This window comes from Helianthus annuus, chromosome 15 (assembly GCF_002127325.2).
Source record: "Helianthus annuus cultivar XRQ/B chromosome 15, HanXRQr2.0-SUNRISE, whole genome shotgun sequence".
NCBI lineage: Eukaryota > Viridiplantae > Streptophyta > Magnoliopsida > Asterales > Asteraceae > Helianthus > Helianthus annuus.
In genome coordinates, this window is record NC_035447.2 from 4177357 (window position 1) to 4192895 (window position 15539).

A 15539-nucleotide genomic window follows, 5' to 3' on the forward strand; every position below is an offset into this window, starting at 1 on the left:
TTTTAAGTTTTAAAACCATTTATAGTTATAATTAAATTCATAATAACGTTGATTAAGTTTTTTTATATTTAATTATTATTGTTATTATTATTATTATTATTATTATTATTTATTTTTATTTTTATTTCATATGATGTTCATCAACTATCTGATAAAATTGCAAAAAAGGTTGTAACCTTATTTGTATGATGTTTAGCAATTACTAAACCAAATAATAATGACTTAATTATAAAATTCAATCAAGTAATCGGTTACGGAGAACTTGAAATGGAAAAGCAATGTAAATATGAGGAAGGTGATGATGTTCAACTAAGTCAAATGATTTAATTCTTTATCAAGTATTTAACAATACTTAATTTATAAAGTTATCAATTTAATTGTATTTATCAATTTATACTCATGTAGAAAGACTAATTCCCTTTACTAACTTCATTGAGTTGTTGTACTATAAGCATAATATGTTGCAATTATTTAAATTTGGTTGGAACCCTTGTGAAATGCTTTATACGATAGTATAGATAAACGCAATCAATTTAAATCTTTTGCGCGGGTTGAAAACATCCGAGCCCTTAAAGTTTGCTGCCCAATCCTGTCAAACAATACCTCCTCAAATATTTCCTCTGCATCTATATTGCCTATATATAGTATCAATTAAATCACACAAAAGCATCATATGTTTAAAAAAAATAGTAAAGTAGAAATTAAAAAAGGAAATACCAATAGGCCAAATAAATGTCTATCTCCAAATGAATAACTTTTCTCGTACCCACCCTTTTACACCTCCATATACATGAAGCTGCAAAAAGGAAAAAGACTATAAATTTATGAACAATTAAACAATACATTGGTAAATGGTTCCAGATACTATAGTCATGCAAGGGTACCTTGATGAAGTATGAAGTGTCTGTCTTTTTGTATCCAATAACCTGTGTGTATACTTTATATGTAATATAAAATCATAATTTGAAAAAAAAAACCACTAAATCAACAAAAACATAATAAAACATCAATATAAACTCATAGATTATGTAAAAGAAAACTGTTATCCCATTTGAATATTTTAAGAAACAAACCAAAGCTTTTTCGAATAAATGTTGAAATGGGTATAAAAGAACACACCTTTCCACCAAGATAAATAAATTTCATATCAACTTATCTCTTTCTTATCTCTTTCTTTTCGACTCTAACGCGCACAATAGTAGACAAAGGAGTTGATGTTGAGTGAAATGGTGAATTTATAGCAATGATAGGAGATTCCTTAATCGGTCAAATTTATTACATATTGATTGAAATTGGACATTTGGAGTGCTTTTGCGGTTTATCCCAATAGGTTTCGTTTATTAATTGCATTTAAGAACCGAACTTATTATTGTATTATTATAATTAATTGTGATTATATTCTCATTTAATTACTTTTTTATTTTTTAATATTAATGTAGAAAGACCATTTCACCCCTTACTAACATCATTAAGTTGTTGTACCATAAGTATAAAAGATTGTAATTACTTAAATTTGGTTGGTATCCTTATGAAATGCTTTATAATATAGTATAGATAGATAGATATAGATATAGATAATTATTTTTTTTTATTTTTTAATATTAATGTAGAAAGACCATTTCACCCCTTACTAACATCATTAAGTTGTTGTACCATAAGTATAAAAGATTGTAATTACTTAAATTTGGTTGGTATCCTTATGAAATGTTTTATAATATAGTATAGATTAGGTTCTAGCATTACTGTACTGTACTATATGTTAATATGGTGTTTCATGCATTGCTTTGTTGCAAATTGTGTTGTTTTATTTGTAAATTATTATTATTATTTATAATAATCTAATTAATTTAGCCAAAATCTTATTAATAATATATTAGAATATATATATATATATATATATATATATAGTTATTTTAATACTTTTATTATTTTAATATTATAATAATAATTCTTTTTTTTACTGTTTAACTTTAATTTAATGATTTTTTAGTATCACGGGGTGGGATAAGCTTGGTGTCAACCGGTACTGGTATCGAAAATACCGGTACGGTCTTGTTTGGTATCGGTACAAATAGTAATTTTAATATTTTAATAATATATATAGTTTTTTATATATTTTTATTATTTTAATATTATAATAATAATTCTTTTCTTTACTTTTTAACTTTAATTTAATGATATTTTTATGATACTTATGATCTTTCGGTTTAAATTTTATCTTAATCTATTAAATTCTGATACTAATATCATGGATAAGTTCTTAATATTTGATATCATTTGGATCCCTTTACCTATTTTTTTTATTATATGTTTTCTTTGAAAATATATTGTTGTGTTTTTATTACGAATTATATTTGAGCTACTTTTAATATATTAGTTACTTCGAAATTTAAATTTATGGTTACCTTGTCAAAGATCATTTATAGAATAATCATAAGTTTGGAATAATTATTTTTAAACCAATTATTAAAACAAATTAAGATCAAAGTTAACTTTAAACTAATCTACCTTTATCTATAATATATTATTTAGTATAATGTGTTATTGATGATATTAATTTTAATGATTATTGATATATAATTATTTTATTTTATTTTTTATCTTATTTCTTATTTATTTAATATAAATTAAATGCAATTAATAGGATTTTTATAGGATGATGCATTTAAAACAACCATAAATTTTGGTTTTAAAATAGAACATATAACTAAACTTTAGAATATATATACTATTTTTAATCCAATAATTGTTGACACCATTACCAGAAATACAAATTAATTAGTGACCTAGTTGGCAGGACCATTAGTTACTTAATTGGATGTTATTGCAAGTCATTTTCTCTCTTTTAGGGTTTTATATATTGGTCCTTCTAATTTGAATCAAGCATCTTAAGACTTAAAGTAATTAACCTTTGTATTGTCCTTTGAAATTTTTTACTTTGTATTTTTTAGCTTCAATAGTCTATAGTTCCATTTGACAATTTTATGATTTGAGGGGTTAAGTCATAAGATATGTTTGTCTTTTGTTTCAGTTTGAAATTAACAAACCACATGGTCTTGTTTGTATTCTTGTTGAAAAGATTATGCTAACGGAGTCTCGATTGATTTAGCTGGCGTCTAAAGCGAAACTAAAATTTTAAGCTATTTGATTTTCCTTAAATACAATAATCGGCAAGTATTAATAGATCTAATGCATACTTTGTTATAAATTTATTAACGTACGTTAAAAGTGGAGTGCCACGCAAACGAAAAATAAAACTCATTTAATCTCTCTAAGCGAAACCCAATTGCAAATACGAAATTGAATTACGAAAAGGAAATTCAAAACAATATTCTACAATTTGCTACATATGCAATTTTAGATAAAATACACGCAGTATAAACAATAATTTTCGATTGTTGTTAGTAAGGAAGCAAGAAGTGAACACTAGAGTCTTCGAATGGATGCTTCTACAAGGTAATGATCCAAGTACCGAAGGATTGTTTCAAAGAACTAAATCTACAAGGTAGAAACGTCGTTTGCCTAGCCACTAAAAGAGCTTTCTCATAGTGAACACACTCCAACGTGAGCATAAGTAACAATTCACCGGAATTATATGAGTAAGTTAGGGTGTGAGAGAATGAGAGAGCATAAACTGACATTTTCTTCATGACACGAGTAGTACTTATACTACGAATGGTTACATGTTCTTTTTACAGTACGCATAGTCCCCGTTATGGTGCTGTAACCAATTGATGTTAACATCTCATTTTCTATTGATAATCACATTTCCATGCTATTTATGAGCTTATCCCACATCAACATGGGTTCGATCCTTCGACTTCTTGTTGATGATTCCTTACCTAGCCCAATCCATGTCAGATTTTGTCCATATCTCTTCAATTAGCGAATTCAATATCACTTCTTTAAACTTATTATCAGAGCCTAAACCTCCGATTTCACTATTGTTTTCACTAAAATCTTTTGTCATTGACAAGTTTCGAAAAACCCAATTTTCCTAAACCAAAAGTTTTTTTCTTTTCTTTTTTTATATCATACGATTAACAAATCAAAGTACGTGAAAAACATATATAGGAACGCGTTTCAACTCACCCGTCACAATATTTTAGAGGTAGTTCATCTTCAATTTAACACAATAGATCATAAAACATGTGGATATATGTCTTCTTGTTTTAGATAAGTCTTCTTATTCTCATCATATGAGTTGTCAAAACCCTAAAAATTTGGAGCCCTGGGGGCTAAAGCAATCACTTTATTCTTTCTAACTAGGGCCGGCTGTAACTTTTTTGTTCTTGTTTGACTACTTCGTCCGGTCGTCCCCTCATAGGAGGGTTTAGTGATCTTTATTTATTGTAACATTTTCTCTAAACTGTCTTTTATCTATTTATATTATTTATTATAACATTTTCTGTCTTTTATCTATTTATAAATTATGTATTATTTATCATCTTCTGTCTTTTATCTATTTATAAATTATTTATTGTTTATCAAGTTGTCGTGAGCAATCCATACTAGTGGTTATAGATTAGGTTTTAATTAGTGGTGTGGGTTGGCACTTAATAACGTCACCATATTTTAGTTTTAAAGTAATGATAAAGATACTGTACATGATGATATATAAATATAACTTTTGTACATAACATTGGAGACTAATTGATATAAAACAGCAACGTGTCTGTGTTTTAGAGGATCAAGATTTACTTAACCAACATGGTTCACAATATAGAATCAAACCCTGAGTTGTTAAGCTTCTCATATGATGCTAGCACTAGTGATTCTCAACAAGATCATGGTGTGATCAAGGAGCAAGATCGCTTGCTACCCATCGCGAATGTAGGTAGAATCATGAAGCAAATCCTTCCACCAAATGCAAAGATCTCGAAAGAAGCTAAAGAAACCATGCAAGAATGTGTGTCCGAGTTCATCAGCTTTGTGACGGGAGAAGCTTCGGATCATTGTCGAAAAGAGAAAAGAAAGACTGTTAACGGAGACGATGTTTGTTGGGCGATGTTGAATCTAGGGTTTGATGATTATGCACAACCGTTGAAGAGGTATTTGGACAAGATTAGGAAGCTTGAAGGCGAAAGGGGTAACCAAAATAGTGAAGAGAAAGATCATATTCGTCCTCGTCAAGAAACGTCGACGAATTACAGAGCTACAGGTAACGGAGTTCCTCGAAAAGTTCCTCGTTCTTCTTCCCCTAATCTTTTTAAATTCACCGTGGATGATTAAAGAAATAGATGTTAGGGTTCTTGATATATGTTGTTACTTTCATGGGTTGGAGATATAATTAGGGGTTCTTTAATAATCATATGATAGATAGTAATTACACCAATTTGGTATTTCTCTAGGTTTTTTTTTTTTTGTTAATTTTTGAAGTTGTTGTGTTCTTCGATCCGGGTAGGTTCTCTTTGTGTTAGTTTTCGTCTAGGGTTAGAAACTGGACCCAAAAAGAATAACATAATTCAATCTTATAAATATGTCTCCAGACTCTGGTCTACGATTGGGATATTACTAGATAACTTTGTGGTGTATGACCAAAGTGTCTGTATCATAATTCGATCTTACGAATGTGTCTCCAGACTCTGGTCTACGATTGGGATATTACTAGGTAACTTTGTGGAGTATGATCAAAGTGTCTGTATCATAATTCGATCTTACGAATATGTCTCCAGACTCTGGTCTACGATTGGAATATTACTAAGTAACTTTGTGGAGTATGATAAAAGTTTCTGTATCACGTTCGAGCTTATATTAATGCGATGAATGACAAATACGATTTTTAACTTTGGAGGTTGATTTGAACAAGATTATAATGTTTTATATTTATGTTTCTCATCTCTTTCTTGAATGAGTTTCATCATTATATATTGTGTGCCTAGTCATGCTTGAACTCTATAAACATGAGTTTTAGATTTTGTGCCCTCAACGCAACCATAGAATATTGTTCTAGCATGAACATCAAAACGTAACAAAATAAACAACATAGACGTGTGGTTTGATTGTTTTGCATCTCGTGACCATCGAGCCTTGGATTAACTCCATCCACACCGCCTTCATAATCATAGCTAAATCACCTACAAACGGGATCAAAAGATCACCCCCTCTCAAGCCGTATATTGTGTCGTTTGGCTCGATTGGTGTACAAACCATATACTTGTTAAAACAACAGGGAAACTCAATAATAAGTTAATAACAACAAAGCCTTGACCTAAGAATCTTAAATTCTTGATGGGGTAACAACACCCTAAGGTGAAGTAACCTACCTACTTGGTTGCCAAATAGGATTACTCAAAATATGTGATCAGTTGCTCCCAACAATCTTGGAAGATTAAAAAAAACAGTTTTGGATTTAAAAAACCATAAAATATCAACGCATGCATCATAGATTGGACAATATCTAGTTGCAAGATTCATAACCGAATAAATTAGTAGAAGCTGGTGAAAAATCACTATCACACAAAACTTAATTAGTAAGCCACTTGAGATAAAAATACAGTTTTTTAAGGACTCTAGAAATCATATCATCACACACAACTTTTGTGGCTTGTCTCTTTATATTATCAACAGTAAATCATAAAACAACATTTTATGTGAGATTATACAATAAGAAATCAATATATATAGCGAAAACGATTGCTTGATACTTGAAAAAGTCCCGGATATCATAGCTTGACTTTCTATGATCGCCGTTATAGACACCACAAACATCGGCTAATACAACGCACTTGGAGCAAATTTATAAAACGTGACCTCCACCTGATCGCTATGCTCTCTTCGTAAGGACAGATGACGCTGAAAAACTATAGTCAACTTCACCTGGAGCTCCAAATCATTGAAGCATGCAAGCGTAAAGTTATCAAGATTATTACTTGTGTTTTTATTTTTGGGATAAGAAGTTGAGTTTGTTGTTAGATATTAAGGAACCATTAGTATTTATCAACGTTATCATACTCAGTAAATCCCACCAATAGCAAAGCTAAGGTAGAATCCGAGGAAGGTAAGATGTAGACAGCCTTAACGTTACCCTTAAGAATTGAGGCTGCTTCTAGCGAGACCCCCGACTCGACCATTAGTATTTATGGATTTATTGGATATACAGGAGTTGTGACTAGCGAACTTGTGGATTACGAATTTGTGGTTACGGAGTTATACGAACTTTTCTTAAAAATAGCTTATAGGAACCAACCGTTAATTGGGCATTGTTGTAAGAATACATGTAACATAACATTCATCTATATAAGCAAATCAAATTTTATGAAAAGAAGTGTTTGTAGTTAACCCAATCCACATAAACATGTATGAAAAAATGATCCAATTCAAACCGAATCTATTTATACACATTATCTAGCCCAACCCGCATAATACACTAACCGAAAGTACATGTAACTTAGCGCCCCTTTTATATTTGTGCATTTGTTATAAAGATATTAAGCTTCCTAAGACTGTTAAATTTCAAGAATCCACACGACCAACTTTAAAATATACAAAAATTAAAAGTTGGCCATTTAGATTCTAAAAAATTAACACTTTCAGGAAGGCTAATGATTGTATATACCCTATTTAATTTTTTTTGAAAAAGTTTATTTATTAAATTCACATAGTTATGTTAAAAAGGAATTTTTACAATAGGTACACTTACATACTTTCAAAAAGCTTTCTATACAATCTCTATTTAACTAAATTTCTTCCACTATGTATATCAGTTATATTGTATTTGATGTTGGGCCAAGAGAAAAAACGTGAAGAGCCCATAAGACAACGACCCACATCAATTGTCCTAAGGCCTACATCAAGGAAAAACCAACGAAAACAAAGTGGTAGTGGACCTTTTAATCCTAATCAATATAAACGTGTAATTATTTTTATATGCATATTCATACGAAGTAGAATCTTGATTGATATACGAAGTAGAATCTTGATTGATTATTGTGGAATCCCGGAAAACCAACGGTGGACGTAAGCTAACGAGGTTTCGCGACGTTCACATTCTCATCGGATTAGTTTGCAAAATAGAACACCATAAGCCTCGTCACGGAGGACCCGGGGGGGGGGGATCCGTGACTAAGCTCTAGTGTGAGAATAAGATTCTGACCGGAGCAATAAGTAGGAATCCAACACAATAAATTGGTCGGAGGGTTGCTGTGGATAACGAATTGAATCTTCGAATTCAATGTATGTGAGAATGTTTTTTGGTTAAATGTGTTGTCGGTTTTTGTTTACTTACCTTTTCCTAATCATTTTCTTTGCTTAAAACAAGGATAGTTGCTTATCGAGGTGGGTCCCTCTCTGCCAGGAACCACTAGATAATTCGTTGGACAAAAGGAATGTCCACATATATGATAGAGATTTGTTCCCTTTGTAAGATTCGATCACACCTTTTCATTTAATGTTAATCTCTTTCACTAAATAACTTCGCCGCCCCATTCTCTGCCGGAACAATATCCATGCATGTTGGGCATGGACCTGGTTCTGGGACCCTTGACTGGATCCCTTTTACGGAAATAGAAGACTTGTTGTGGGTTTGAGCCTAACTTTCCAAATAAACGCAATGGGCCTCTTGCTAATGAGAAATGAAAAACCCAGACGAGGGGCTCAACAACGTACCCTCATCGCCAATTATGGTACCAATTATCAATTTACTAACTTTCTTTGAACAACATAATTAAGGAACTTAGGAAGATAAATCGTGAAGCCAAACTGTTGGTTACGATTTGGTTTGAGAGCAATCCCAATCCATTCCCCTCTTAATCCCGGTCATTAAAATTTAGGGAAAATCATTTAAAAAATATTATTCCATCCCATTCCCAAACTCATGTTTTTAGGGAAAACTAAAGTGAATCATCAATTTTTAGAAGTTCAAAGTGAATCCTCATTTTTTAGAGATGCGTAATGTGTTGATAGAGGATTTTAGAAAATAAGAGATAAATATAGGGAACGAAAATGTTTAGTTAACTTATAGGATGGGGATACGGAATGTGATGTGAATGCTTTGATTTCGATTTTAGTTGATAAAAATGGTTACACTAACGGTTTGCCGCGTGATTTTATTAAATCCATCAAAATCAACCGTGAACACCCCTTGGATCATATCAATTTCCTATTTGTTTACTTTTAAATTGTTTATTTTTATGAATTCTTTAGATTTGTGCGAATCCATGCTTGAAACAAGAAATAAATATTTAGATGTCCTCAATATAATTAATTGGTAAAAAGGAAATTTTATATCTATCATTATCTTATATATTTTGTTAGCCAGGTGTAAAAATGCATAAAAAAGGGTGTTTTCAATTGATTTTTTGAACAGTCAACTAAATCATTGGATAAGTATTTTGGGATGCCTCTATCGAGCAAATACATCTCTCCTCCATGATGTTCAGAGTTAGATGCATACCCGAGCTACCTAGCCACCAGTTCCGGGGAAAACCCGCCCATCCGAAGGCTCACTGCGGTAAAACCCGGTTTGGCTCGGTTTCGATCTGGCAACCTCCAAAGATGCCCAGTTCTAAATTTTATTGCCACCACCAATGTCCTTTAAAATGATGTTAGTAGGAGTTAAACTTGGAACCTTAAAGAGAGAAATCAAGTGACTAGCCAGCAAACCTAACTTGTCAGGACAAACAAAAGGTGGAAAAATAATTGTCAAGAGTGGGATTTGAACCCACAAAATCTCAAGAAAAAACGGGTGCCCGGACTTGAACCCGCTTTTAATTGATTATTAACCAGAATTAGAGAGAGAATTGTAGAGGGGCATTACTTTCTAACATGTCAGTTTTTGAGGTGCGTATTTTTAATTTACTCCCTCAAATTTTCACCAAGTCTAGTAGTTAATCTAAAAAAAAAAATTTATAGCATAACCTATTACTATTACTATTACTATTACTATTACTATTACTATTATATATTATTAAAGAAATTGAAATGAATAGTAATTTTAATATTGTAATAATATATAGTTTTTTTAATACTTTTATTATTTTAATATTATAATCATTATAATAGTTATTTTCTTGATAATATTTACTTAAGCTCTATTTATTTTAGTAATATTAAATATATATACGCACTAATAACACCTTACACCTTAAAGCGTTCTTTCTCCTACTAAATATTCATTTAACCATCTCATAACTCAAATAATCGTTTTACCTATTAAATAATCATTTAAAATCTTAAAAATAAAAATGTAATGAACTGTCTAATATATTACTTATATATAAAAAAACGGGATGTTACAACTTGTGCATGTGATGCAAGTGAACGTGTACAAAAAAGTTGTCGTAAAGTCATGAGTTGCTCGAGATTGATTTGAGAAAAAGTTGAAAACGAAATGAGTCGAGTCTTATTGAGCTGGAGCCGATCTTGAGCCTAAAATAAAGCTTGTTAGTTGTAAAATTTATGTCACTATTTATAGAAATTGTTTATACTACCTAAAAAGTTTTAAAAGTAAAAACAAAACCAGCCTCCATTTTTTTGCGGCAAACGACATTGGTAGAACAGAATATATACGCTCGCTTGAATCTCAACCATCACAAAGCTATGAGTGTGTGCGCTTAGTAAAAACGGATTCGTTGAATGAACTTCACCATTGTGTTATGTTTGTGCCGCATTTTAAGTTGAGAATATGAGGCCTATAGGTCGGGTGGTTGCTCCTTCCGGATTAAATATACACCTTGCATATTGGAGGTCCTCGGCAGACTGAAAGACCCAATTTCTTCGGAACTAATCGTTGGGTAACTGATGATTGTCTTTAGGTCCTTCAAAAACTCAAATAACCTAAAGAAGTAAGGGTAAGTAGAGTATTATACCTACGAGGAGGGCTGCAATGAATTGAACGAACACTAATAGCCTACGTATTTAGTCACAATATTATTTCCATGTATAGTGTCAAAGTAGTTGTAATCTCATGAACACTAATACGTAGACCAAGACTTTGTTCGTGTTTGTTTGTTAAGAAATTTATGTGTTCAGAACTGTTATGAACACTAACCGAATGAGATTCTATGTTCGTGTTCATTTGTTAAGGCAATGAAATTGTTCGTGTTCATTTGTGTTTGTTTGTTAATTTTAGGCAACGAACAAAAACGAATGTTGATGAACACAAATGAGCATAAACTAATGTTCATGAACACAAATGGAAATAAACGATAACAAACAAGCGTTCATGTACATAATATATAATACAGACACTTATTAAATATTTTGTTTGTCGGAATTTTCTAGTATTTAAATAAAATATAAAAACTAAAAACACTAATGAACTATCGAACACAAACGAACACGTTATCGACCGTTCACGAACATAAATGAACGAACACGACCTCTGTTCATGTTCGTTTATTTAACTAAACTAAAGGAATTTCTTGTTCGTGTTCGTTTGTTTAATAAACGAACGAACACAAATGAACTTCCCGCGGAACAGTTCATGAACTGTTTGCCGAACATTTGGTCTGTTTGCAGCCCTTGTTGATAGTACTATGCGTAACCTGATTAACCATACTAGCAAGCTACATGGAGATAGCCTTGTAACGTACGTGAACGATAGACAATTAACAATGTATAAGCTAATCGCTCTTAAATAATCAACTAACTACATTATGCCAGAATTAACTAAATATCATATGCGTACGCTGAAATAAAGTTATCAAAATAGTTTGTCTTACAACACACAAATATCTTAAACACACGAACATAGTAAAACCATTCTCTACCAAAATTAACAAAAGCTCATTCATATCTGGCAAAGGCTCATAAACCAATATAAATATAAATATAAATATAAATATAAATATAAATATAAATATAAATATAAATATAAATATAAATATAAATATAAATATAAATATAAATATAAATATAAATATAAACCTTACACCTCATTATAATTACAGAAAATTAGTTAGCTGCTAGTAAAAATTAAAATAAATACAATACTATCACTAGAAAATGAAGATTTTTTTTTTTGTTTAAAAACAAATAACACTCTCCTTTTGTTTTTATCCATTTCATTACCTTGTTCATTTCATTCTCTCGTCAATTCTATTACCCCATACCAAACAGACCGTCATACCCTGTATTCATCTGCAATCCCCCTTTTCCAGTTTAGCAATTTCCAAATTATTCTATTTTGACTACAAAAACCATAATTCATTGACTAACTATACATATGTATTAATATAAACTAGTAGGTTGCCCTCGCGTTGCAGCGGAATAAAACAGTTAGGAAATGTTTTCATAACTGGAGGGTAGATGTAAAAAGTTTTGAAGGTTCACTTAAATCATAGAGTTGTCATTATGGCCTTAATAATAAGTTGACATAAAAAGTAGCAAATACGTATGAAAACCATTGTTGCGTCTCAATAAACACACACTATACAAAAATAAAATTAAAAAACATAAAAGTTTAAAATAAAAATCCAATTGTCAACGACTTGCATTGTAATACGTTGTAATTTAGTCGTAAGCCTTACACACTTCAATTATCGCATTTAGATTTTCCAAACACCATTCTTCATCATGGAGAGTGCTATGAAAACAATTATCGGTAGTTTCTTGTTCTTCTTTCACTACTACATCTACCGGACGAGGAGTTTGTCGTATGTTGTCCTGTTTGAGTCATATATATATTGGATCAGGTTTGGCCACTATTAAAAAATAATGTTTACTATCTTAATCACATGTGGTTTTATCATTTGTAATATATAGTGTAGATACCTGACACATTTTCAATTATTAACTTCTTGTATCATCCAGAACAGCTTCCTAATTTCTGTATAAGAGAATAATGAACAAGTGAGTAAAAGTGACCAATTTGTGTGAACTAAAAATATAAAAACAAAATGCATTAACAATTTTTACATTTTGATTAGCGAGAGTTGCAAATATAAAAACAAAATGCATTAACAAATAAAAATACAATAATGGCATAATTAAGAGACCGCGAAATCCGTACCTTAAAAGGCTTACAAGATTTGTATTGAGTTGAACCAAATTTTACAGATGAACTTCAATCTTTGGAGCTCTACTGACGATATTTAGAAGTGAATATGAAATTGAAAAAAACTGGATGTTAAACAATACTCATGTAAAGTTGTTGGAATCAGATTCTTACCAGATTTGGATGGTGTGAACGTTTTCAAGATTGGACTCTTTAAACTTGACAAAATAAAACCAAAACAGACAAAGAAAATACAAGGGGGAAGCCGGTTCGAACTTGCGCCCCTAGTTCATATGACTCGGGATAAGACCACCCTACAACTCGATTGAACTGCAAGATCTAGTTCTTTTTATTTTTATATCTTATTTGAACATACCAACAATAAGTCATCTTATACATTAACCCATCCTACTGAACCCATGAAAATCAACCTTACAGTTTATGATTATTAATGAATAGATGGTGTTTTTAATGTATGATTAATAACGAATCGTTTGGCAATAAGTAAATAAGAGGTATACCGAACGGTGTAAGGTCCTCGACTTGCTCCGGTGAGTTTCTCCGATCTCTGGCGACGCTTTTGAAGTCTCCGGCAATACTTCTTGTTTCCAAACCATAATTCATTGACTAACTATACATATGCATTAATATAAATATTCTATCGCTTTACATAATAAAATAGGTACACTGTCAACAAAATGTCTTAAGATCGGCAAGATGCATGAGCGAGCTCCTACTAGAAGATTGCAAGTCCGCCGATATGGCCCATGTTCGTGTCCATGACAACGTCTTTTAAGGATTCTTGAGACACTTTGTGATCGAGCTCATACTTGTATTTTGCTCAACTAACATAGTTCAATGTGCACAATATGAACATAGCAAAGACAACTAACGAAAATGGCAAGTATCCCACCTTTCTCGAATTTATATTGAAATGTGCATATGTAGATGTATTATGCGAACCAAATCACAAGCACATTAAAGAACACCCGGAATGTATAGGTTTTCCATATGATGATCATGATCAACGGTATGAATCCCTATGATCAACAGTATATGATGATCTACACTCATGGTGATCTTTAATGTGCTTGTGATTAGGTTCACATAATAACTACTTTATCACAATTCTATACAAATTTATAGTAGTTCCGTGCCAATGTTTATAATGTGCACTTGGAGCTATGTTTATCGAGCAAAATACAACTATGAGCAAGAGATCGTCTCAAGGGCAAGCATGACAAAGGTTTCTCGTCGATCATGCTTACAATATCATGAAGAAGAACCTATAAGCTTTGAGGATGATGAATGTGTTAATGTAGATTATATATATATATATAATCTCAAAGCCTAGGTTTCGGAAGTTCAAGAGATCACGAAGTTGCTTACATTTACCAAACTTTGTAAGTTTGGTGTAACAAACTTTGTACATGGGATCACTACATGTTAATGAAATGAAATCATAGTGACACCTAACAAACTTTAAGTGCAATCCATGTGACACTACCTCTCTTTAAAAGAGTGGGGAAGGACATGAACGGGTTCGTTTGTAAACACGTTAAATGGATCATAAACGGATTAGTGGGTCGATCTTAAAGTTATATAGGTTGGTAAGTGAGTCAGTTTAATAAGTTGGTTATATAAGTTAAGACAAAACAACCTATTTATTATACGAGTTATATATGATAACCCAAAATCTCATAATTCTCGTTTTGTGTTGAAAAATCCACTCCTACTTGTAAAGTGTATTTTTGAAGAAAAACATGAAAGAATACCAATTCTTTCACTATAAGAAAAAACGGTATGTCGCCGCTATTGATGGTGCCGCTATCGATAGGATATTCTTGGAGTGTTTATGGCATTGTAGATTCCGCAATAAAAAAACCCGGCTACATTTTTTTTTTACTTTTTAAGATCATTCAAATATGTACTTTGCAAAGTCTTCTTATAACCCGTTCTCTATATATACGTGTGTATAGGTGGATATTCATTGGGAGCTAAAAAAAGTAGGAACCAGAGGGGAAAGTCAACCAACTCAAACGAATTTCGGTTGAACTCATTTCAGTGACGTTAGCACTGGCGCGTCGAATCCAAAATATACATTTAGTATTTAGCTTTTAGAGTTTAGGTCTTAGGGTTTAGCTTCAAATGTCAGGTTCCGGGTTTAGCTTTAGGTTTTAGAATTTAGGGTTTATAGTTTCTAGTTGGTGCTTGACGAGTCGGTTCCAACGCCGTTGAAATGAGTTCAGTTATAGTTGAACTAAACCCGGATATTGTAGGTCCCTTTTCGCGGAGGATTACGAACCTAAACCTTGTTATACAAACCTACTAGCGAGTGCGGAATCCAAGCTAGCAAGCAAACCGAGTTAGTAGCAAGTAGAGAAACAAACACACAAGTTCACCGATTAACACAACTTGTATTAATGCAATGAGGGTTCGGTTACAAGCTCAATGTTTACAGAAATGTTCTATAAACTCTCAAAGTGTGTGTGTGAGTTCTGGACAGAATGCTCTCAAATCTTTCTATCTCTCGGATGTGCAAATGGCAGAACTAACTCACACATACACTGCATGGGTATATATATACCCAGCCCATGATGCC

General features: G+C 31.8%; 1 protein-coding gene and 2 long non-coding RNA genes across 3 annotated transcripts; 1 reads left to right on the forward strand and 2 right to left on the reverse strand.

Annotated features, from left to right (window-relative positions):
* Positions 1-400: 400 nt before the first annotated feature.
* Positions 401-780, reverse strand: LOC110914681. Its single transcript, XR_002578505.2, has 2 exons — positions 718-780; positions 401-635 (listed from the first exon to the last, which is right to left on the reverse strand). It is a non-coding gene; the product is annotated as an uncharacterized LOC110914681 (long non-coding RNA).
* Positions 781-4689: 3909 nt separating this feature from the next.
* Positions 4690-5786, forward strand: LOC110910176 (nuclear transcription factor Y subunit B-5). Its single transcript, XM_022154888.2, has one exon. The coding sequence runs from the start codon at positions 4711-4713 to the stop codon at positions 5230-5232; it is 522 nt and encodes a 173-aa protein (XP_022010580.1). The 5' UTR covers positions 4690-4710; the 3' UTR covers positions 5233-5786.
* A 6616-nt stretch (positions 5787-12402) lies between these two features.
* Positions 12403-13525, reverse strand: LOC110910178. The gene is made up of 2 exons (XR_002575922.2): positions 12953-13525; positions 12403-12769 (listed from the first exon to the last, which is right to left on the reverse strand). It is a non-coding gene; the product is annotated as an uncharacterized LOC110910178 (long non-coding RNA).
* Between the last annotated feature and the right edge of the window lie 2014 nt (positions 13526-15539).

Coding starts and splice junctions, on each gene's coding strand:
- LOC110910176 (XM_022154888.2), top strand. CDS start 4,711: ATGGTTCACAATATAGAATCAAACCCTGAGTTGTTAAGCTTCTCATAT.